The sequence below is a fragment of the Mchenga conophoros genome, linkage group LG10, assembly GCF_057382185.1.
Source record: "Mchenga conophoros isolate Kocher_MC1m ecotype Shallow Benthic linkage group LG10, M_conophoros_male_GT1.1, whole genome shotgun sequence".
NCBI lineage: Eukaryota > Metazoa > Chordata > Actinopteri > Cichliformes > Cichlidae > Mchenga > Mchenga conophoros.
Window position 1 is genome coordinate 8,531,942 of NC_140535.1, and position 25,944 is coordinate 8,557,885.

General features: G+C 41.9%; 1 protein-coding gene across 9 annotated transcripts in view; it reads left to right on the plus strand.

The window, feature by feature from the left end:
- Positions 1 to 25,944, plus strand: part of tspoap1 (TSPO associated protein 1) — a 76,407-nt gene that overhangs the window by 12,672 nt on the left and 37,791 nt on the right. For all 9 annotated transcript variants that reach the window (XM_085288358.1, XM_085288357.1, XM_085288366.1 and 6 more), the window contains 2 exons: positions 23,743 to 23,850; positions 24,097 to 24,225. In XM_085288358.1, the coding sequence (XP_085144484.1) occupies positions 23,743 to 23,850; positions 24,097 to 24,225 (237 nt within the window). The remainder of the gene's footprint in view (positions 1 to 23,742; positions 23,851 to 24,096; positions 24,226 to 25,944) is intronic.

Sequence of the window (25,944 nt, forward strand, 5' to 3'; positions counted from 1 at the left end):
TATTTATTAAAAGCTAGACATTTTAAATGAGAATAAGAAAGAAAAGTATTTCTTTGCTGGTTTATATCTGACCCAGATAGACTGCAGGTCATAACTTCTTACCTGAAGTTCAGTTCACCTGACACTCGGACTGGCGGCCGCCTCGGGTCTCTCCTGCCTCCTCCCCTTTCCCTCAACCACCTGCTGGCCTCCGTGGAAGCTCCGCCATAGCCACCACCAAACAACAGAGTTATTTTTACATTTTACACATCGGCCAGCATTTGGCCAATTCACCACCTTTCATTGTTTACACCGTTACAAAAAAAGAACAAAAAACCATCAGCCCATAAAAACGAAAAATCACATCGGCCCACCGGGCAAATGCCCGGTATACCCGGTGGCCGGTCCAGCTATGGTCGTGCCATCAGTTAACCCTTTGCGTGCCACCCGGGGTTGCCAGCCCCTGACCTACAGCGTGCTCTAATAGAATATTATGGTCATCAGTATCAAACGCTGCACTAAGGTCTAGCAGGACAAGCACAGAGATGAGTCCACTGTCAGAGGCCATAAGAAGATCATTTGTAACCTTCACTAAAGCTGTTTCTGTGCTGTGATGAGCTCTGAAACCTGATTGAAACTCTTCAAATAATCCATTCCTCTGCAGATGATCTGTTAGCTGTTTGACAACTACTCTTTCAGGGATTTTTGATATGGTTGGAGATTGGCCTATAATTAGCTAAGACTGCTGTGTCTAGGGATGGCTTTTTAGGTTTAACTACTGCCAGCTTGAAGGCCTGTGGTACATAGCCAATTATTAGAGATAGGTTGATCATATTTAAGATTGAAGCATTAATTAATTAATGGCAGGAAAAGACACGTTGATGGTTTGGAGGAAGTAATTATTGAAGTTAACTCAGAAAGATCAATTGGAGAAAAAGAGTCTAAATGAATATCAATGGTACTGAAAGTAGCTGTAGATAATATTACATCTCTGGGATGATTATTGGTAATTTTTTCTCTAATGATTAAAATTTTATTTGTGAAGAAGTTCATGAAGTAATTAGTAGTTAACGTTAAAGGGATAGTTGGCTCAAAAGTACTCTGACTTTTTGTCAGCCTGGCTACAGTGCTGAAGAGAAACCTTTTAAATGAATTAAAAGTCTGTATTGGTCTTTTGTTGATTAATAGGCTGGTGTGAAAAATTGCTGCACAGGCCGACTGTGCTTCGAAATTTCTGGTAGTTAGAATGACTCGGGAGTGTTGATTCATTGATTCATTTAAACCAGCATCGTCCTGCTGCAACCAGGTTTCTGTAAGGCAAAGTAAATCAGTTTGTTGATCAATTATTAAGTCATGTTCTAACAGAGACTAGGAGGAGAGAGACCTAATGTTTAATAATCCACATTTCATTGTTTTACTCTTTGGTTCAGATGTGGATACTGTCTTGTTCTTTCTTTGTGATTTTTTTATGTTTAAATTGTTTATTGCTGGCTTTTAGTTTGTTTTTTGTCTGTTTGGGAGCTGACACAGTCTCTATGGAGATGGGTTTTTGGGGGGGTAGCAGGAGGAGAGAAGCTGCAGAGAGGCGTGTAAGACTGCAACTCTGCTTCCTGATCCCAACTCTGGATAGTCATATTTTGGGGGGTTTAATAAATTTGTCCATATTTCTAGAAATGAGAGCTGCTCCCTCCAAAGTGGGATGGATGCCATCTCTCCTGACAAGACCAGGTTTCCTCCAGAAGGTTTACCAATTATCTATGAAGCCCACATTGTTTTTTGGACACCAGTCAGACAGCCAGCAATTTAAGGAGAACATGTGGCTAAACATGTCACTCCTGGTCTGATTGGGGAGGGGACCAGAGAAAACTACAGAGTCCGATATCGTTTTGGCAAAGTTGCACACCGATTCAATATTGATTTTAGTGACCTCCGATTGGCGTAACCGGGTGTCATTACTGCCGATGTGAATTATTTACTGAATTTATGTTTACCCTTAGCCAGCAGTTTTAAATTTCCCTCAATGTCGCCTGCTCTGGCCCCTGGAAGACAATTGACTATGGTTGCCGGTGTCTCTAGCTTCACATGTCTGAGAACAGAATCACCAATTACCAGAGTTTGACCCCCGGTGGGTGTGTCGCCGAGTGGGGGAAAACAGTTAGACACATGAACAGGTTGGTGGTGTACCTGGGGCTTCTGTTTAAATCTCTGTTTATGCTCCCTCCTCACTGTCACCCAGCTGCCCTCTTTCCCCAGCTGCTTGGGGTTTGCCGGGGAACAGCTAGCGGGTCCTATGTTATCTTCGGCTGCACCAGCTACAGGGGCCTGGCTAGCTACGGGTGAATCAAGGGTGCGAAGCCGAGTCTCCAATTCAGTATTACTATTATCTATTATGAGGTATTCTTGGGTCACATTTATTTGTGTGCTACACCAATCAGAGGTCTAGACGCCCACCTTGCAGGTCAACTGCAACGCTGTTTGGTCCAACTGGGCTTAAAAGCGAATTGGTTTGCCCAAAAGATCTGATTTTATGCTAAATTTGACTGTAACTTCCTTAATTCAGTCTTAAAGAGGATGTTTTCACTCCATCTGACTAGAGTCTATGAATTGTAATAATATACATGATTAATATACACTAAGGGAAAAAATTATTTAAAACCCTGCCGATTTTGTAAGTTTGCCTACCAACAAAGAAATGATTAGTCTGTAATTTCAATAGTAGGAAAAAAGCATTTAAAAAAGTTATAAATTAATTTGCATTTTCATGAATGAAATAAGTATTTGATCCCTTTGCAAAATATGCTTTAGTGCTTGGTGGCAAAACCTGGCAAGCACAAAGATCAGATGTGTTTTGTAGTTGGCCACAAGTTTTGCACATATCTCAGGGGGGATTTTGTCCCACTCCTCTTTGCAGATCCTCTCCAAGTCTTTAATGTTTCGTGACTGATGTTTGGCAACTCGAACCTTCAGCTCCCTCCACAGATTTTGTATAGGATTATGGTCTGGAGACTGACTTCGCCTATCCAACGCCTTGATATGATTCTTCTTGAGCCAATCCTTTGTTGCCTTGGCCATGTGTTTTGGATCATTGGCATGCTGGAATACCCACCCATGACCCATTTTCAATGGCCTGGCTGAGGGAAGGAGGTTCTCACCCAAGATTTGATGGTACATGGTCCAATCCATCCTCTCTTTGATGCGGTGCAGTTGTCCTGTCCCCTTGGCAGAAAAACACCCCCAAAGTATATAGTTTCCACCTCCATGTTTGATGGTGGGTCAGTGGTCTTGGAGTCATAGGCAACATTTCTCCTCCTTCAAACATGGCGAGTTGAGTTGATGCCAAATGGCTCGATTTTGTTCTCATCTGACCACAACACTTTCACCCAGTCCTCCTCTGAATTATTGAGATGTTCAGTGGCAAACTTCAAAACGGGCCTGTGCTGTACTGCTTTCTTGAGCAGGGGGATCTTGCTGGCACTGCAGGATTTTAGTGGTACCAAGGGTTTTCTTGGTGACTTGGTGTCCCATTGACAAATTCCTCCAGAGTAGTTTTGGGTTGGTTCACACCTTTCTCATTATCATTGAAACTCTACGAAGTGAGATCTTGCGTGGAGCTCCAGAAATTGGCAGTTATTTTATGGTTCTTCCATTTATGAATAATCACACCAGCTGTTGTCACCTTCTCACTCAGCTGCTTGGCGATGGTCTTGTCACCCTTTCCAGCCTTGTGTAGGTCCACAATCTTGTTCTGACATCCTTGGAAATCTCTTTGGTCTTGGCCATGGTGCAGAGTTTGGAATCTGGATAGATTGATTGCTTCCATGAACAGCTGTCTTTTATACTTGTGTGAAATACACCTGGGAGTTGGAAATCTTCCTGATTGATAGTGTTGCAGCCGGTCTAGGGGACCCGACCGCAACAAGAGGAATGATCCACCCCCAGTTCGATCCCAAGCAGCACATCACACATAAGTTAAAATAAGAAATGGTTTATTTACTGGAACGAAACAAAAACGGGTTTCACAGGAGTCACTCAGGCTTCGGGGTGGACCTACGCCGAAATAACAAACAAAAGGAAAACAGCTGAGAGGAGCGACTGCTTGCCTATCCCTAAAGAAACATAACCAAATGACAATCACTTACCTCCCTGCCTAACAAAACATGAGAAAACTGCCCAACTGAAAAGGCGATCCACCCCAATTCCTCCTGGATTCACAAAACGCCGGAGGACACTGATTCAGAGAGTCAGCTGCAGCGACCTGCAGCAAAAGCCTGCACGCATTCATTGGTCAGCATATTTATGTCTAACTGCCTGATCATTTTTTCATAAGCACTTACTTTTTAAGTATGTTTTTTTTTATCACCCATGAACCCATGAAGGGCATGTCGCAGCCCCAGCTGGTTGGGGTAAGACCTAAGATGGATGGATTGCCGTCCTCAACCCTGACGTTTTATACTCCGCCTCCAGATCATCATCCAATCTGGGCACGCCATCTTCGGGATCCACCACTCCTGGAGGCGCACCTGCACACTCACATTTACATGTCAGAACCCCAGCCCACGACGGCAGCCATAACAATAGGGTGTCAAATACTTATTTCCTTCATGAAAATGTTAATTAATTTATAACTTTTTTGAAATGCATTTTCTGGATTCTTTTGTTATTGTTCTGTCTCTCACTGTTCAAATAAATCATTGAAATTATAGACTGGCCATTTCATTTTTAGTGGGCAAACTTACAAAATCAGCTGCGGTTCAAATATTTTTTCCCTGACTGTAATTAATTTAATACTTAAAAAAACTCACAAGATAATGAGCCTAGCGTTCAAAGTTTAACACTAAGCAAAAAGGTGATTAAAATAATTCACTAATTAACCCTGTGATTGTGATTGCCCTGTTTGGGGCGATCGTGGCTCAAGAGTTGGGAGTTCGCCTTGTAATCGGAAGGTTGCCGGTTCGAGCCCCGGCTTGGACAGTCTCGGTCGTTGTGTCCTTGGGCAAGACACTTCACCCGTTGCCTACTGGTGGTGGTCAGAGGGCCCGGTGCCGCCAGTGTCCGGCAGCCTCGCCTCTGTCAGTGCGCCCTAGGGTGGCTGTGGCTACAATGTAGCTTGCCATCACCAGTGTGTGAATGTGTGTGTGAATGGGTGGATGACTGGATATGTAAAGCGCTTTGGGGTCCTTAGGGACTAGTAAAGCGCTATATAAATACAGGCCATTTACCATTTACCATAATCGTACATCAGAGAAACACCAGTCATAGAACTGGTCATTTTCTTTGTTGCAAAACAATTAATGGATTTGCAGAATGACTGCTTATTGGTCTGGCAAAACCCCATCACCACCTCCTCACGGTGCCAGCTGGGAACAATGACCCATTGGGAAGTTGGCCAGCGGTGAGGGTCATTGATGTCAGGGGGAGCGATGCGCCAGTCAGCGTATTCTTCGGTCACACCGAATGCAATGCCAACTCAAAATTTGAAAACGAATACTAGGGCAACGCGCGTCGTCCTCGCCCAAACAACGTGAGAAGAGGACGAGTGCTACCTGCCAGTGGATGGGTCAGGCCAAAGGAGCTAGCCCAATTACTATGCCTCCGTGCCCTGAACGTTGGTACATTAACCGGAGGAAGCTGCGAACTAGCCGACACTCTCAATAACCGCCGCATCGACATTGCGTGCATTCAAGAAACGGAATGGAAAGGGGCGTATGAAAGATTCAGTATCTTCAGTCTTCAGTGGACACGCCATTTCTGGCACAAAACACCTGTAAAAGATGGTCGATTTAGGAGGTGACCCCGACAACTTCAGCCTGTCAAACATATTAATGGAGCAGTATGTTTAAAAAAAAAAATCTAATTAAGCATGCACTCAGTACCCTAAGAATTATTATGGTAGTTAAACACAGTGATAGTTGTATATCATATTATATCACTTCAAACAGAGGTGACCCAGTAATGCTAAAATACAAAGGTTTGGACACCGTTTTGCATGTTTCCCTACTGTAGGGGTCTCTGCAAGCATACAGAGGGGGTACTCTGAGAGGGTACAAGATGACAACTTTGGAATTCTACTAGAAACAGTCGATCATATTTGTTTGTCAAAGCTGAATTCAGGGCGAACTACGCTAAATTAGCGTTTTTAGCTAGCAGCTACAATAAGCATAAAAGTTACCTTACGGCTATCATTTGTTAACATGACGCTTGTTCTTATACATGTAATACATTTATTACCAACCTGAGAGTTTATCCGCTATTCGACATGACGAATGACGAATGACTTCTGAAGTCTTAATTCAGCTCAAGATGCTGTAGATTCCCGTCAGTAACACTTTCGGTCCGCTAGTAAAACGTAGTTCTATTAATCTGCGCTTGAACCGGAACCGGATGTAAGTTCCAAAAAACGGAATTTTGGGACTTGAAATTGAATTGTAGAACTGAAACTGAATGGTGAGAAGGGAATCTGAAATTATTCGAGAGCTGAATTTTGAGCTGAGGTTGAACACCAAGAAGACTGAGTACTTAGAAGCCGGCCCCCAAACCGACTGCACCATCAGCATCAATGGAGAATACCTGGCGAAGGTATCTCACTTCAAGCACCTCAGATCAATGATCAACAATGACGACGACATCCTGCCAGACGTACGACCCAATGCGCCCTGGATGAAGTTGCGCCAAGTCACTGGTGTCCTGTGCGACCGACGAATGCCTGACATCCTTAAGTCGAAGATCTAAAAAAGCGTAGTGCGCCCTGTGGCCCTTTACGGATCAGAGTGTTGGCTGGCCACCTCAAAGCACGAACAGGACCTTCACACAGTGGAAATGCGGATGCTGCGATGGTGCCTGGGCCTGACACGATGGGACCACGTCATGAACATCAACATCCAAAAGCGGCTGGGCATTGCGCCGATCACGGAGAAGATGCAACGAGCGCGACTGCGATGGTATGGGCACGTGGTCAGAAGTGACGAAAACTCAGTGGCAAGAATGCACTGCGACTCAGCCCCCAAGACCAGCGACCAAGGGGCAGACCAAAAAGGCGATGGATGGACCGAATCAAAGACGACGTGAAGAAGATCGGCCGAATGGAGGCGGCTTTGCAGAAAAGCAGACCCCGCAGTGTGGGAATAACGCTAGGAGGAGGAAGAAGAAGCAGAAGGACTGCTGATTGATTTTCTTTCAGTCAGCAAATTGATTATGGAATAATCATGGAGTTTCACGGTCACAGCAGTTGATTTTCCGACAATTGTATCAAGCAATCCAGAAAAATGTAACACGAATTTAAGATTTATTTCCTCCATGTGTGGAAATGTGTGTGTTTTATATTGGCCAGCCATGTTATTTCTTGCGAATAATTTATAGGGGGGTAATCCCTAGAGTCCATATACCAGCCTGCACATGAATGCCCCCCTCTCCGCTGTCTGGCTGAAACTGAGATCAAACGTTGCGCTGCTTTTACTAACATTGTGGACCCAGTAGACTGGGTATCTGTTCAACACTATATATGTAGGGTAGGGTTGTGTCCTCACACGTTTTCTCAGGTTTACTCAGTTGCTCTGGCAAAGCCTGAAATATATAAAGAAAGCTTCTAAAAACTGAAAACACCATAATTTATGCAGTGCTGGAAATTCTCTGCAGCACTGCAGCCAGTCTTTAGTGTACATCCTCCATTAGCTAAGAACATCATTTACATATCTCACACTTGACAGGAGCATTAAAGTTTATATTCATTTTTCTTTCTTTGCTCAACCCATTTGCTCCCTGACCTTTTTTTTCATGCCCTCATTCCCCCCCCCCCCCCCCCCCTGCAGATAAGATTGAATCATTAGCTCATTTATAGAGAGTTCTTCACTGGTTGCCTCTTTAAGTCTTTAGCTTATATCACACATAGGGCATCTCGTCATCCCTCCTCCTACATCTGCCAGCCTCTATTCACACTCTTGTGTATTTGGCATTTTTCAAGCATTCTTTGCTGCCTGTGACATTTCTACATCATTGGGTCGTGCTAGCAAGATTAAACCCATGATTACCTATTTTCTACTTCACAATGGGAAATGCTTTTAGCCTGCAGGATGAAAGGGAGTCTCATTTTGTTGATCCTGTGGTCATCAGAAAAAGGTCACCTCAGCCTTTCATTACAGGAAAATCTACCAGATGGGCATTTTTTGTACGAGGACTTGTTAATGTTTGTTGTGGAGCACTAAAGTGGTGTTTGGACATTGCGACATGGTCCCCAGCCTGTCTGACTTGACCTTTCCTTGTCTGTTCCTAGCCAGTCTACATTATATGAAAAATTCTGTCATCACGAAACTTGCCTCCGCCTCTAGTTTGCCCTGTACTCTAAAACTGTTCAGTATGGCCTGCAAATGGTAAATGGCCTGCATTTGTATAGCGCTTTTCTAGTCCCTAAGGACCCCAAAGCGCTTCACACTACATTCAGTCATTCACCCATTCACACACTGGCGATGGCAAGCTATATTGTAGCCACAGCTGCCTTGGGGCGCACTGACAGAGGCGAGGCTGCCGGACACTGGCGCCACCGGGCCCTCTGACCACCACCAGTAGGCAAACATGGGGTTAGTATCTTGCCCAAGGATATTTGGCATGCAGCCAGGAGGCAGCTTGGGATCGAACCACTGACCTTCTGATTAGTGGCTGACCTGCTCTGCCACCTGAGTTACAGCCACCCCAGTTTATCTGCTTCCTGGCTTCTAAATTGTGTTGCCATCTTTCTTTTTTAATGGTTGCTTTTAAAGCTGATCTTGCCTGATCTAATGTACTGCAGAGCAATGTTGTGTTAACACTTGAGGTCAAGGACAGTCCAATCATTCTTTAACGTGACCGAGAGAGTGAGAAAGCAAATATTCAACAACAGCTAACTATGCTTTACTGTGTTTGTACCTGACCTGTCTCTGTCTCTGGGAATCCTGGGGAATTTTTCACTCATTCATCAGTGGGCTCCAAGTCATGAGATGCTGCCTGGGGGAAACTGCTGTGACAATGACAGAGTAGGAGGGTTGATTTTTGGCAACTCCAAGAGTAGCGACAGGGTCCTTGTGGGCCTGGTTGGAAGAATTTTTCAATTAATTTTAAACACTTCCATTTCTGGCTGAATGCACTGCAGCTTGTTGAGGTCAGGACAATCTGTAGAATGAAAGTGGCTGAATGGTGTGCCCATAGTTGTCATTTGCTCACTTTGGTTGCAGATAGATAGGCAGTTTAACCGCAGTTGCGTATGCATTTTGGAAGAATACACATGTGGCCATTGTGTTGTCTCTTTGATATTGATTTTCTAAACTCAATACCATGATGTCCAACACAAACCACAGAGTTTGTGTTTTGGAAGCAATACAGTATGGACATAATTTTAATGTACAGTATAAGCAGAGCTGTGGATATGAATATATGAGCATGATCTCTAGTCACTTTAATCTATCTCCATTACACTTCATAAATCCACATAATGACGTATCTATGAGGTTTTAAATATAAATTCCGTAAAAAACTCTCTTCAAATTTCCTCAAATTAAGTTGCTTGCTGCTGGGCCATAGCAGGGGGTTAAGGGGCTTGTATGCATATGCAGTTTTCTCCAACAAGATGAAGGATTCTTTTGACGCCCTTGGCATTGATCCCGTGGAGGGGTGGGAGGAGACACAAATCATCTCAACTACATACTGTCTCCCATCAGTCCATTTTCTCCTGACATTGTACTAAATGAAATAATTTAGTGACCCCTCCTTCTTTTCATGTTTGCCTTTTTAAAAGGCCAGATGATGTTCTCTGCATGTCTGACACCTTATTAAGCCTCTGGGGGACGAGGGGGTTGTGGCATTTTTATTTGGGGATTTTGAGATGAATGGAAAGCTGTGCTTGTATGCAATCTAATTACTGTGGTCATCTGTGGTCGTCATCTGCCAAATGGTTAAACACAGTCATCATGGCCTCTATATTTATGTCTATACTTGGATCAAACATGGAATCGCTACTGATTCCAGAGGTAAATTAACATGAATGAATACATCATAATATGTGCTTGCATCAGGATTTCTAGTCTGATCGCCAGATGTAAGCTAGAACGTTCAGATCATGTGAAGGACATTAAGGACATGTATTCTTCTTTTTATCCTCCATATATGGTAAATGAAAAGGGACTAACAGCTATCTCCAGACAATGGATTTTGTTTTTGCACAACCTCACCCAGTGGACGTTTGTATGAGCTAGAGGTAGATTGCCGGACGCCTTGTGGGGGGGAGTAATGGGGTGCCCTGTGTTGGCTCTTTGTTCTTGCTGTATGAGAGAGGACCCCCTAATCTGTCACCGTCAGGTACCCTGGGGGAGGTGAGTCGTGATGAATACAGGAAGGGATTTGAGAGGACACTAAAGAGGGTTTCTTCATGACTTATATATGAGTGTAGAGCAAGAGCTGCTGTTTATAAAACACCCCAGGCCACAAACAGCTTTGTTGCTCTTCTCATATTTTTTTTTTAAAGAGAAAAGCCTCAGCTTTGCTGAACAGCCTTTCCTAAGTTTTGCAGTGCTACAGGCTGCAAGTATGCTTACGCAGTTGCTGTTGCTGTTTTTTTGTCCTGTAAGTGAGTTAGATATTGGTGACTCTTAAAACACAAGCTTTGAAATGATCTTTCCAATGATATAAAAATTATGTGCAGATAAAAGTGTATAATTTTTGTGCATTAGCAGGTTTATCTGCAGATAATCAGGACCATGTTAAATAATAATACTGTTAAAATTGAAGGAATAAGGGATTCAGATTCATGTCTTTTGAGGGTATTTGACAACTTAGCAGTTTACACAACCTCATTAGCAAACCACTCGTGTTACTGCAGGCCAAGATAAGGAGCATCACTAATTTGACTTTAAATTGTACCACTTCACTGATACCATAAAGTCCATTAGTATCTGCATCAGGAGAAGGGCTGCCATTCCCAAGCCATCATTACCGTTTTTCTTTTTCTCGCCTGCGCTGGTAATTAAAGCTGTGTTTATGAGTTGTCTGTGCAACCGCTCAGTGATTGAGGGTTGGGTCTGTGGGCGGAGGCTTTTCCCTCTTCCAGTATTGCTAGAAGCACATGAGGCTTCTATTAATTAAGGCACATTTCCAGATTCAGCAGGCTGCCTTCTTCATGCCAATGAATGAAAGTCAGCAGCATGTACATGGAGGTTGTAGAGTGAGTGTTTATAAAAATGAATCTACATTTTGCTAGGGAGGCAGCTATTTTTAAGTATATCAGTTTTTGTGTTGTGGTAGTGGTGAAGCACATTGAATAAAAAAAACATCACCGTTAACCTGAATTGACATAACATATGCAGCTCATTATTATTATTATACACATTATTATTATTATTATCTTTTTTTGTTTATTTCCCTTTATTTATTACTTAGTCAGCACTAAGACAGCAAGCATGATCTAAGCCCAGCAAAGAGTTAAGAAAGGCAAAGCATTGCCCGTCTGTGTCTTTGTCTTGTAGTCTCCTCAGAGGCTTATAGCAGGAGATTTTTAGCTCAGCTAAAAATGCTGATGTTGGTGTTTCTGGTACAAAAGCTCCCCATGGATACAAGACAAAAGAACAATCTGGCTGTTGCAACCTTATGAATATGTAAGAGTAAATCTCTGAACATTTAATGATCTGTTCTATCTTCTAAAGTCCTCTTTTGTCTCAAAAATCTAATAAAATGTATCATCTACTACACATGCTCTTCTGCTGTCCTTGTACTTTTTTATATTAGTTTACCATTCCCAGAATTTGTATGTCTGCACTGATATTTGCCTAATATTGTAGTTTTTAATATGTTCAGCAAACATCGCAGCAGAAAAACTGTGAAATGAAATATTAAAGAGGGCTGAGTGAGAAATGAAATGAAATATGGGGTTAAAGGGGGTTAAAAGGGAGAAGGTGAAAATTGGTGCCATGTAAACGGCATATTTATCTTTTAGTAGTGCTAATAAAACAAGTTCATTAAATCCAAGAATAAATAAAAAATGTTTATTCTCATATACATGACCTGTTTTTAATACTTCCCTATTTGACTCACCTCACATATTTATATTTTTTTACAAGAGTGCTAAATAAAACCTGTCACACGCTCAGAATAGTTATTTCAGTACAAAGATTATTTATCATAAATTAGTCTCTCTATGCATTTTTTGTGTTGCTTCCCTAGGTAAGAGTTTCCAGTAAAACCCCCACGAGAGGCAGGCCAGAAAGTCCCTAACCCATTTTCATGTCGAACCTTAGAGGCATATAAAACACCAACTGACCCAGATAATCAGAAGGCAATTTAGCTTGTTCTCTTTAAAAAGCTCAACCTTGTCAGTTTTGGCTTGCTCTCACTAATAAAAGCAATTCAAGGGGATCATTTATAAGATCCTGCTGGATTTCTCTTGTAAACTTCATTTTTATTGTTACTTTAGGGTTGTTTGACACGAGAAGCAGACTGGGGCACTAATCACAGGGTTGGGGGTTTGACCAAGACCTCCAACCATGACTCAATAAACTGAACCGTATACTGTCTTGCATTTTAGTCTGATTAGGTTGTGTATATGGATTAATGAAAAAAATTGAAAAACGTATTCTTTGTCCCTTTTGTCTTCTGTTTACAAGGTCAGTAATGCTAATATCTGCTGGGATGCAAAACTGTAACAGTCATGTGATTGGCAGAGTTTGCCCTTCCTTTGGCGTACTTACAGTCACTTTCACTGCACAGGAAAGTATGGCAGTGTTTGTGTGAAACTATTTTCTGTGAGTGATTAGTCATTTTAAAGACCTAAAAGTCTATATTTTTTGTAATAGAAAAAAAACCCCAGTTCATCTTAAGCTTCGTGATCGTGTGCTATATCAGTTGAAAGATGGAAAACTTGAATGAATAGTGGTGTTATTGGTGGATGTTAGTCCAGACTGTTGCACAGTGAGAGAGCTTCAAAACCCAAATGCATGTAGCACAAAATGTTTGGGATTTTATCAGAGAAGATGGTCTCATTGAGTTGTTTGTATGATGTATCATCTGACTGTTATGATCGACCAAGGTGGACATAGCTTGGAAACAAGAAGCAGTGGGATAAAAAGTCATGGTGCACAATGAGGGTTGCTGAAATTACCCAATGTGGGTGGTACATTTAGTTAGAGAAGGCACAAGAGAAATTGCCTGAAGCCAAAACAGATTCTACAGTGGGGCAAAAAAGTATTTAGTCAGCCACCGATTGTGCAAGTTCCCCCACTTAAAATAATGACAGAGGTCAGTAATTTGCACCAGAGGTACACTTCAACTGTGAGAGACAGAATGTGAAAAAAAAATCCATGAATCCACATGGTAGGATTTGTAAAGAATTTATTCGTAAATCAGGGTGGAAAATAAGTATTTGGTCACCTCAAACAAGGAAAATCTCTGGCTCTCACAGACCTGTAACGTCTTCTGTAAGAAGCTTTTCTGTCCCCCACTCGTTACCTGTATGAATGGCACCTGTTTGAACTCATCATCTGTATAAAAGACACCTGTCCACAGCCTCAAACAGTCAGACTCCAAACTCCGCCATGGCCAAGACCAAAGAGCTTTCGAAGGACACCAGGAAAAGTATTGTAGACCTGCACCAGACTGGGAAGAGTGAATCTACAATAGGCAAGCAGCTTGGTGTGAAAAAATCAACTGTGGGAGCAATCATCAGAAAATGGAAGACATACAAGACCACTGATAATCTCCCTCGATCTTGGGCTCCACGCAAGATCTCATCCCGTGGGGTCAAAATGATCATGAGAACGGTGAGCAAAGATCCCAGAACCACACGGGGGGACCTGGTGAATGACCTGCAGAGAGCTGGGACCAAAGTAACAAAGGTCACCATCAGTAACACACTACAACGGCAGGGAATCAAATCCCGCAGTGCCAGACGTGTTCCGCTGCTGAAGCCAGTGCATGTCCAGGCCCGTCTGAAGTTTGCCAGAGAGCACATGGATGATACAGCAGAGGATTGGGAGAATGTCATGTGGTCAGATGAAACCAAAGTAGAACTTTTTGGTATAAACTCAACTCGTCATGTTTGGAGGAAGAAGAATACTGAGTTGCATCCCAAGAACACCATACCTACTGTGAAGCATGGGGGTGGAAACATCATGCTATGGGGCTGTTTTTCTGCCAAGGGGACAGGACGACTGATCCGTGTTAAGGACAGAATGAATGGGGCCATGTATTGTGAGATTTTGAGCCAAAACCTCCTTCCATCAATGAGAACTTTGAAGATGAAACGAGGCTGGGTCTTCCAACATGACAATGATCCAAAACACACCGCCCGGGCAACAAAGGAGTGGCTCCGTAAGAAGCATTTGAAAGTCCTGGAGTGGCCTAGCCAGTCTCCAGACCTCAACCCCATAGAAAATCTGTGGCGGGAGTTGAAAGTCCGTGTTGCTCGGCGACAGCCCCAAAACATCACTGCTCTCGAGAAGATCTGCATGGAGGAATGGGCCAAAATACCAGCTACTGTGTGTGCAAACCTGGTAAAGACCTATAGTAAACGTTTGACCTCTGTTATTGCCAACAAAGGTTATGTTACAAAGTATTGAGTTGTATTTTTGTTATTGACCAAATACTTATTTTCCACCCTGATTTACGGATAAATTCTTTACAAATCCTACCATGTGAATTCATGGATTTTTCTTTTTCACATTCTGTCTCTCACAGTTGAAGTGTACCTCTGGTGCAAATTACTGACCTCTGTCATCATTTTAAGTGGGGGAACTTGCACAATCGGTGGCTGACTAAATACTTTTTTGCCCCACTGTATATTATTATTTTTATCATTATTGTTATTATTATTATTATTATTATTATTATTACTTTTTTACAGCATAAAGTGTTGTCACAGAGCTGCAGTCAATAAAAGTGCTATATAAGCTTTCAGTTTAATGCAATTTAATAAGAATGGACTTGTTGAATGAGTCTCATAAAGCCTTCCTTAATATTGAATTAAATTACAGATAAAATATTTTTTGCTGTAGTTGAACATTAAAATTTTTTTTTTTTTACTGAAAGATATTACGTTCTGAAAACACTACTAATAAATACAACTGAGGGGGAAAAAAAGTTAATGCTTTTTGTGACTTTACAGGCTGTAGACTGTAACAGTATGCTTTTTTATTACTGGGAACCCCTAAGATATATGTGTGCAGTAATAAATATATTCAAAAAGATTCAAACAGAGCACAAGGAGACCGCTCCGTCTGTCCTGCCCGGGGCTCAATATCTGCTGACAGACATTGGTGTAGAGATCCATGCCCTCTTGTGACCGAGTTACATCTGCCTTGCTTTCCTGAGCCAGGCCTATGTGGAAACGACACTGCTGCCTGAATGTTAATACAGTACGTATCCTAGGTCTGGGTAAACCTCGCCACCTGCAGTCCTTTTCTGTGGCACTGAGAAAAGCAGGAGTTTGATTGGTTGTAGTTTGCAAACATCATGCCCACAGAAAGCTTCCGGTGCATTTCTGAGCATGATTCCCAATGAACCATTACGTGACATGGACAGACTCCAAGATCGTTAGAATCAGAATGGAGCCAACTGGAGGCTGAGTTCACGCTGGCTGGCTTCCTCTTAGGTGATTGATTAGACTCTAGCATGGCTGTCCTTAGAGGAAGATTGGGACGCTGGGACTGGTCGACTTCTCTAAGTGATGGAAAAGTAACTCTCAAGGACACAAAAATGTATCTGTGAACTGAGGCTAACACTCTTTGTGCCTTCTTATCATACAAAGAATGTTTGATAGCCTGCCAGTCTAAGGGCCACAAACAGATATTTGTTACACTTTTTACAATGTAAACTCATCAACTGGAATCTGAGAAAGTGATGTGGGATACAATAGCTTCTTTTAGAGATCATTTTAGAGCTTCAGCATTATAAAATTAGCTGCTTTTATTCCCCAATGGACGAATGGACGAACTATATCATTACTGGACTTGAGAACAAAAATCCAGAAGCTACCTTTATTTTGCTGGGAGACTTCAACAGAGCCAACATGAAGAAGGTTCTCCCCAAATACTATCAGCACATCTCCTTCCCCACAAGAGGTGATCAAACACTGGACCATTGTTACACTCCATTCAAAGAGTGCTACAAACCCCTCCCCCGCCCAGCTTTTGGTAAGGCAGAACCATTGTTCCATTCTGCTGCTAGGTCATCTACAAATGGGACAGTGAGGCTGAGGAGGTCCTACAGGACTGCTTTGACACAACTGACTGGCAGATATTTGTGGATGCAGCTGATGGCAACATCAATGAACTCACAGACTCTGTCATTGGATATATTGGAAAGTGCATGGATGATACCATCACAAAAACCACTGTCCGCATATATCCAAATCAGAAACCCTGGGTAAATAAAGATGTTCGTGCCAAGCTAAAAGTGCGGACCTCTGCCTTTAACTCCAGGGATCCTGATGCATATAAAGCAGCCAGGTATGACCTCCGAAAGTCTATAAAAAAGGCCAGAAAGGAATACGGGGACAAAATGGAGTCCAGCTACCACAGCTTTGACACCAGGCGACTGTGGAATGGAATGCGCTGCATTAATGACTACAAGAAGGACAACACAGTCATTGTTCAGCCCACTGCATCTCTCGCAGACGAGCTCAACAACTTCTATGCTCGTTTTGATGCAGACAACAGAGAGCAGATCCTCTACCCTCAGGAGGACAGTGAGGCTGTAACTTTAACTCTGAAAACAGAAGCTGTGAGATGGACTTTTAAAAAGGTCAATCTTCACATAGCTCCAGGACCGGACGGCATCCCGGGCCGGCTTCTCAGAGTGTGTGCCGACCAGCTGGCAGACGTGTTCACCAACATCTTCAGCCTCTCCCTGAGGCAGTCAGTGGTCCCCACGTCCCTCAAAGCATCCACCATCATTCCTGTTCCCAAAAAATCAGTGGTCTCCTGTCTGAATGATACCGTCCTGTTGCACTGACATCCGTCATCATGAAGTGCCTGGAGCGGCTGGTCAAAGGTCACATCTGCTCCTCCCTCCCTGACACACTGGACCCTCTTCAGTTTGCCTATCGGACAAACAGAGCCATGGAGGATGCCATCGCTCTGGCAATGCACACCACCCTCACTCACCTGGAAAAAGGGAATACATATGCAAGGATGCTCTTCATCGACTACAGCTCGGCATTTAACACCATCATCCCCTCAAAACTTGCCACGAAGCTCGTCGACCTTGGGCTGGAAACACCAATCTGCAGATGGATTCTAAACTTCCTCACAAACAGGCCCCAGGTGGTGAGAGTTGGTAAGCACACCTCCTCACCACTCATCCTAAACACAGGTACGCCACAGGGTTGTGTGCTTAGCCCCCTCCTATATTCCCTGTTCACACACGACTGTGTTGCTAAACACAAGTCCAACATCATCATCAAGTTTGCGGATGACACAACCATCATAGGCCTCATCACAGACAACGATGAGACGGCCTATAGCAGGGGTGCCCAATCCCGGTCCTCGAGAGCTACCGTCCTGCAGCTTTTAGATGCATCCTTGTTCCCACACACCCGAATCAAATGAATGGCTTGTTATCAGGCCTTTGCCAAACACGATGGCATGCTGAAGAGGTAATCAAACCATTTGATTCAGCTGTGTTGGAGTAGGGATGTATCTAAAAGCTGCAGGATAGTAGCTCTCGAGGACTGGGATTGGGCAGCCCTGGCCTATAGAGAGGAGGTGATGGCACTGTACGAGTGGTGTCTGGAAAATAACCTGACTCTCAACATCAGCAAAACTAGAGAAATGATAGTGGACTACCGGAAACGACCAGTCAGGGAACACCAGCCCATCCACATCAACGGTGTCAAGGTCGAAAAGGTCAGCAGCTTCAAATTCCTTGGAGTCAACATCACCGAGGACTTCTCCTGGACCCTTCACACAGACACTGCAATCAGGAAAGCTTGCCAGCAGCTTTACTTCCTGAGGAGGCGGAGGAAGTTTGGCATGAACGCGAATATCACCTCAAATTTCTACAGGTGTGCGATCGAGAGCTTGCTGACGAGCTGCATTACAGTTTGGTATGGAAGCTGCTCTCCCAGCAGCCGTATATCACTACAGAGGGTAGTGAAGGCAGCAGAGCACATCACTGGCCATTCAGGACATTTATCTTCAGCGATGCCTCCGTAAAGCACACAGCATCATCAAGGACCACAGCCACCCAGCACATCAGCTGTTCTCCTTGTTACCATCTGGCAGACGTTACAGGAGTCTGTCTGCTCGGACTACAAGACTTAACCATCAAGCCATACGACACCTCAACCACAACACTTAAACACACACAACACAGTCCACAGGACGCACTCAGAAGCTACCCTGCAGTTTCACAAGTACTCTGTTTAATCTGCACTGGTCACTCCACTTTACTGATATTTATATTGATATTTATATTTTAAAAAAAGTGCAATACTGTAATAAGTACCACTAAAAAACTTTTGTACTGTTCAGTACTGCTGCTCATTCCTGTGCAATATCCCATCTGCTCCCCCCCCCATCACATTCCTATTCAAGATTTTCTTTATTTAATCACTAGTGTGTACATATATTTATATATACATATATATTTAGTCACTTAACTGAAAAATCTCTTTTCTCTTTACTGCGTCTCATTAATATTTTACTCTTTACTATTTTTCTATTTATTTTTCTTCTACTGTACCATTCTGCTGAGTGACTTTTGCTCGTCAAATACATTTCATTGCAATGTTGACCCTGTGCTAACTTGCATATGACAAATAAAAACTGAACAATGTCATCATAGGCAAGAATGAGCAGCTTTTATTTTTATAAAGCAGATTGTACAGATATATTTATTATTTTACAGGCAAAGAAAAGGCATTTTAATGCCTCAATTTTTATCATGTGCACATAGATTTTCATAGGACTGTGCAATGCTGTGGAAAACTAAGTACACTGGAAGCAGTAAGTACACTTCTTTAGCGTACTTTTAATCAAATACACACATTAATTATCAGTGTGACCAAAGCGGAGATGCACAACAATAGGAGCCCAAACCAACTGTCAAACACAGTGAAATGCTCTAGTGAAACCTTAAATGAGTTGCCCCCAAGCCTCAATAAACTGAAACAATGCTGTAAAAAGAAGAGTGGTTAAAATTTTCTCCACAACAATGTGTAAGACTGATCAAGTCAAACTGAAAATCAATACTTTGATTTACTGCTGTGTAAGTTGGTTCTATAAGCTACTGGATCGTGGGGTGTGCTTAATCTCTTTTTCACATGACTGTAGTAGTTTACTACTTCCTGCATAACCAAGGAGTTACTGTAGTTTGTAGATTGGACCTTCATTCCTATTTTTCACTTTTCCCAAAGCTATATTAACCTCACTCCTTTCTAGACTACCAGAGCTCTAATAAAGATGTGTTCCATCTTTTTATGTTAGTGCAATGCTGAAGTATTATCAAATTTTGCTAAATATCATAGGTTTTTTTCATATGTAAGTTTATACCTTGAAAATAATTAATATATTTTGGATTCTAAGACAGATTTGACGATGGATTGATGGATTTTTTTTTCCATAAGAGTACTTTTTTATGTCTAACTGTATGGCTCAATAGATAAGTCAGCCTGAGACAGTTATATAATAATAGGCATTGTCCGTGTGTCCCTGAAAAATTCATGTGTCATCAGCAAGCACAGAGTCTGAGAATGAAGTGTTGCTCACAATTTTTTTTTTATCTGTTCTTTAAACTTTGGTTAGCTATTGTGCTACCTTTACTAAAGAGTATTATAGGGTTATAGCATATTTTCCTCTGGGTGGAAACACTCTGATGAAGGATTGCAGGGATTTTCTGCATTTATTTATGAACTGTGAACTTGATCTGAAAGAAAGAAACATGTGGGAAAACATGAATGACTATACTGCAAGAGTTTTTTTGTTTTATATGTAAAAGCAGCAGATGTCAGAAGGAGAGAGTCACTAAATTTAACTACCCTGAATGGTTATTGCAGAAAAATGCATTGTTTTCTCAAAACCACAGTTTGCTTTGGAAAATCTTGATGTTATCCTCTTAAATGTGAAGTTTTGAAACAGCTTAAGCAGTTCACGTCTCAAACATTTAAGTCAGACTTGTGAATAATAAAATTCATTTTGTCTTGGATCATGCCAGCTTAGTTCAAAGAGGACATTCAGGTTTAAGGGGAATGTACTTGCTGACTCTATGCCTGTATTGATTATAAGAACCGTCCGTGATGCATCTTTTTTCCCCTGCACTGATCAGATCGTGCTTTGACTGCAAGCTTTTCACAACTAATTTAGAAGCACATTTGTATTTATAGCTAAATCATGCCTTATCTAGTAACCCAATGCCACACATTCCTTTTTGGTTTTGTGGGTTTTTTTTCAACCAGATTCTGAAAATAAATAGTAGTTAGTAACCCGCTAACCAGGTAGACAGCATCTCCATTGTTTTATGAGCACAGGAGCCTCAGCTGCTGTCTTAGTAAACAGCTGGCCATTAGTGTTGACTTCAGTAATAGGTACAGTAGCATTAAAATCCCACCAGGGAGCCATTTGATCACCTGTCTGCTGCAGTTACCAAGACAACATAAATGAGATGATGGCTGCATGATTGTTTAGTGTTTGTTTCACTTTTTTAATCTGAACTGTGTCATGAGGATGTTTTCCTATTGTCTGTGGTGATACAAAAGAGGGTGGTTTTAGGTTAATAATAAGGAGTTTTACGTAGACATATTGGTAAGCAGGTGTTCCACACATGGAGACTTCTGCATGCTTCTTACAGTACCTGAAATATGTCACAGTCTTTTTTTGCTGCTGTCATTGGGTAACCGTGGGCAGACTATTTCATACTAGTTTAGCATATGCTTGGGATCTTCCATGGCTAATATCTGTCTCAGTTATAACTGCTTTTTCCTTATATGTGAGCAGCCAAACTCAGATTATGTAAATGTGCTGCATTACAGTAAGGATGGAGCTTTTGTTGGGTTTATAGCTATCTGTTCATCTGCTCTAGATGCAATCATTGCATTTGTGGGCAGCAGCTCTAATCTCAACCTTTACGTCTGAGCCTCAGGGCTCATTTAGAGCATCTCTGGCACAGAGGCAGGGTGGTATCACTTCCATTTAGATGAACAACCAATCTGAGGTTTTCCTCTCTTCCAGGCTTCAACCATGTGGCTGCTAAACACCCATGACAGACTTGATCACCACATTGACTTTCTGCCACATTGACTGCTGATTTGTTCAGCTGCCCCTCACAAGCTCACAGCAATATTACTGCAGCACCTAATTACACTTTATAAACCTCATGGTGCACTTAAAATATAACACCTGAATACAACAATTAAATATACATTAGGACTGGGACATGCCATCCTGATTTCAGAAAATTGAGACACTGTGAAATAAAAACAAAACTGAACCCCATTTACTTGGTTTATTTATTGTTAAAGTAATTTTGAAACCAACATCTTCTATAGAAAGAAAGAAAAAATGGGGGAAAACACTATGGAAATAGACAGATTGTAGAATACAATTTCTCAGCATAAATTGTGTTAAAATATAACCAAATAAATAAAAAGTTGTGGCAGAATTAGTACCGTATTTCCTGGACTACAAAGCGCACCTGAATATTAGCCGCACAAGCTAAAATCAGGGGAAACTCCTGTTTTGTACATACATTAGCCGCACCTGACTAAAAGCCGCAGGTGTTTTAATGTTTACTTACCATATGTAAGAGAATATGCACAAAGGGAATTGTCAGGAAAGAGATGGCTGTTTGGGACCACATCCCTTGTATTAATATTTTGAAAAACAAGTTACCGGTACATATTTGCATAACTTTTTACGTATATGCACAAGTAACGGTAATTACAAGTATGAAACATGTACTGGGCTTTATAAACGAGGAACAAATGTAGTGTATAACAATAACCTACAGCACACCAGAAAAAGAGATTTGGCCTACCTTTTAGGCTCAGGTGCAGTAACACGGCTTTAACAAGAAGAAAAGTCAGTCATTCACCACCATCTTTCTCTTCTTCCTGCGCACTAAAATCCATAAAGTCCTCTTCTCCAGTGTCGGAAACGAACAGGCTCAGGATGGCTTCATCATCCACTCTCCGCTTCTCTCCTTCGTTGTCACTTTCAAAACCAAAGAAATCCTCGTTGTCAGTGTCAGAGTCGAACACCCTCTGAAGGGCCGTGGCAGTGTCCTCCTCTCCATCACGCAGCAGTCCAGCCCTTCGAAATCCTTTGGTGATCGTGGATGTTTTCACACTTCTCCATAGCACTCTTGCAGCCATTCCTTCATTACGCTTTCCACCATCCACCCATTCTTGTTGACCTTAACAGAGATGCCGCTTGGGATCTCTTCTCTTGGCATAGTCATCCGCTTAAAGATCACCATTGGCAGAAGTTTAAACCCTGATGCTGTGCAGCCCAGCACACAAGTGAAATTCATTCTCTCATGGCCAGTGGTTCTCACCGTGATGGTTGATTCGCCTTGCTTGTTAACAGTCCTAGTGAGGGGCAGGTCAAATGTCAACGGCACTACCTCTGAAATTTTCTATCTTCGACTGTTGGCGACTGTTTTGGCTTTTAGTTGGATCTGCACTGTTGAAACACCTCGCCCGTTTGCTCTCTGTGTGTTCACCCAGTCTTCAATACAGTCTTCAAGTTTGGGCCATCTGCTCTTATTTCCTGTGAAAGCTTTTTTCGTCTTTTTGCACAGAGCCAGTTCATCACGCTGGCGTCTCCAACGTCTCACCATTGATTCGTTTATACCAAGGGTACGTGCAGCAGCTCTATTTCCCTTGCTGAGTGCCAAATCGACTGCCTTTAATTTGAAAGCTGCATCATATGCATTTCTTTTGTTTGCCATACTGAGGGTTTGTGAATGAAAGCTTCCTTTGCTCCTGTAATACCCCTCTTGCTCTTGCTAATCAAGTTTATCTTTCGCGCTACGGACGGACATGTGACCAGCATACCACTCTTGTACTCTTGTGTGTCTGATCACATGCCCTTCCGCCAGGCAACGTAGTGCCGTACAACAGCGGAACAACCAAAACAAATCCTCTTACGATATCACAAAAATCATGGACGATCCATAGAAAAGACGCACCTGACTAAAAGCCGCAGGGTTCAAAGCTTGTGCAAAAAGTAGCGGCTTATAGCCCAAAACATAAAAATTCAGAGTTAGCAAAAATCTCTGTAACAAAGATGAGCTTAGCACTAAAGTGGCTTTGGGTCATTAGGAGGGACAGCTAAAATCAAAAATTGCTTAAGAGAGTTAAAGTATCAGTTAATTTGTGTATTTGTTTTTTTTAATGGGCATTTCAAGGAAGAAGCTAAGTTGTTATATGAGAATGTGACGGGTGGAAAAGGTTGTAGGCTATCTCAAGATTTTTGTCTTCTTCTTCATGATGCAGTGTTGCAGAATAGGAGACAGCACTTCTTCTTCCGAGTTGGTCTATTATAATAGGTGATCAGTGCCTGTTCTGGACTGAATGAGTTGGTCTAATGAAAAGCCTTTTCAGTGAGATGTCATCTGTCAGTCACCATTAGACAGTGCTGTGTAAACAGTGGCTGACAGCAGAGGAGGTTTTCTGCATGTTAGATATAAAACATGGATTAAGCCAGAATGAAAACCAATCCCTTATTTTCACATTTTAACTGAAGGAGACAAAACAAACAGCTGTGCAGTAGATGGTAAACTCTGCATCTGTTTTTGGTGTCATTTTGTTTTTTCCAGAATGGTACTGACTATGGGTTCCTGGTGCGTCAGAATTCTGAACTTCTGCGAGCCCTGGATGAGCTGGAGAAGACTTGTGCCACACTAAGGGAGGAGAATGGTCTGCTGGTAAGACTAAAAATATAACAGAGGGCGTGTAGACTTGAGTGAAGGTTTTGTAAGAAAGTAGGCCAGGTGCACAGACGGTGAACAAAAAGATCTAACTCCCTTTGCTTCTTTTCTTCAGTCATTTTATGCAGGTGTTTGAGTTCCAACTTGCAGATTTGAATCATTATTAAGCCTTTCTGAATAACTGCGTGATTTATTTTTTTGCCGCTGCTGTGTTAGCATTTGCTGCATCCCTTTTTTGTTTAGCGGAAGAGCAGTGCCCCAGAGACTGAGGAGAAGGTCAGGCGGCTGAGGAGAAAGAACACAGAGCTGGCTGTTCTTGCAAAGAGGTTGGAAGAGAGGGCTCGGAAACTGCAGGAGGCCAACCTCAAAGTGGTATGCAGCACATATAAAATAGCTCAAACATTCCCACAGCGAACTGAGTCGCCCAACAGTGTGGCTGCAGTGACTCTGAACCAATGGTACATGTACACGGTTTTTATATAGTGCATTTCTACTCTACCTGAGAACACATACGACATGCCTCATTCACCAATTCATACAAGCACTTTTTCTTAAGTGCTTAAGTGTTTTCTATCTAACATTCACACACTCACACGAGTAAATTGAGATTTAGTATTTTGCCCAAGGCATGCAGATTGGAGCAGCCAGAGATCAAACCACCATACTTCTGATTAGTAGACCTGCTGTACCTGCTGTACTACCACACACATGCAGCAAGTGACTCCTTATCAGTCCAAATCACATTGTCATAATGCCTGATAACAAGATAGAAACAGAGTCACAGAGCATGTGAATAAAAGGGTACAAAAAAAAATTCTCAACACAAGAAAACATGACAAAATGAATTAACACCTCACACACTATTTATTAAATATGTAAAAATTTGAGTTGTGCAGTGTGTGATCTTCTTTTCTTACATGAATAAAAGCAGCCTTGTACACCAAATATTGTAATGCATAGAAATGAGATACAAAAGAAAACGTTTTCAAACAAAGAAGTTCCATAAGATGTAATATACACTTTTATTAAAGAGATCTAGCAAAAGACTGCAGAAACTAAACACAGTTGTCAAATACTTAATCCTTCTGGCCATGCATTGTTATTGCTAATGAGACAGCTCATGAATACTGTAAATCTGAGAACTGCACTGTCCAATGGACTTCCTCTTTTTCTTCACGATGCAGTGTTTGCAGGATAAGAGACAGCACTTCTTCTGCTAAGTAATCCTATTATATTATATTATATTCCTATTGTAATAGGTGATCAGTGCCTGTTGTGGACTGTATGAGTTGGTCTAATGAAAAGCCTTTTTAGTGAGCTGTCATCAGATAGTAGCTGCACTGTCAGATGGACAAGTACTGGTTGTTAGTTAGATATCATCTATACCAGTGGTCCCCAACCTTTTTTGCACCATGGACTGGTTTATGTCCGACAATATTTTCATGGACCGGCCTTTAAGATAAGATAAGATAAGATAAGATAAGAAAACCTTTAATAGTCCCACAGGTAGGAAATAGGGGAAATATACAGCATCAGAAAAATGTATATCTGTATGCCCTTTGCTTCCTTATGATATACAGCAGTAGCTTTAGATGCCTGTTCTCTGTTTAGTAATTTTTTAACATAACAGACATTAGACACTGAAACCATCTTATACATAGTCATCATTGGCACCTACACTGTTTATTCAGTACTGTTTTATAGTTAGAAAATTTCACTTATGATTAAAAAGCACTATGTTTGATAAGCAACATATGGATAATCCATAAAACTGGTTACAGAGATTATACAAATCCACTATTTTTACAATTAAAAATACTAAAATTCACAGATCTGGTTCATTTTCTCACTGCGCAAATTATATATAACGCTATAAACAACCTACTTCCTGACAATATTCTAAAATTGTTTTCTAAAAGGGAACGGGGGATACAATTTGAGGGGGGGAATTAAATTTAAAACATCCCTGCATCCGTACAACACTAGCAAGTTTTTGCATCTCTGTGTGTGGAGTGAAGCTGTGGAATAGACTAAGTAAAGAACTGAAGCAAAGTCCCAGTATGACTCAGTTTAAAAAACGGTTCAAAAATA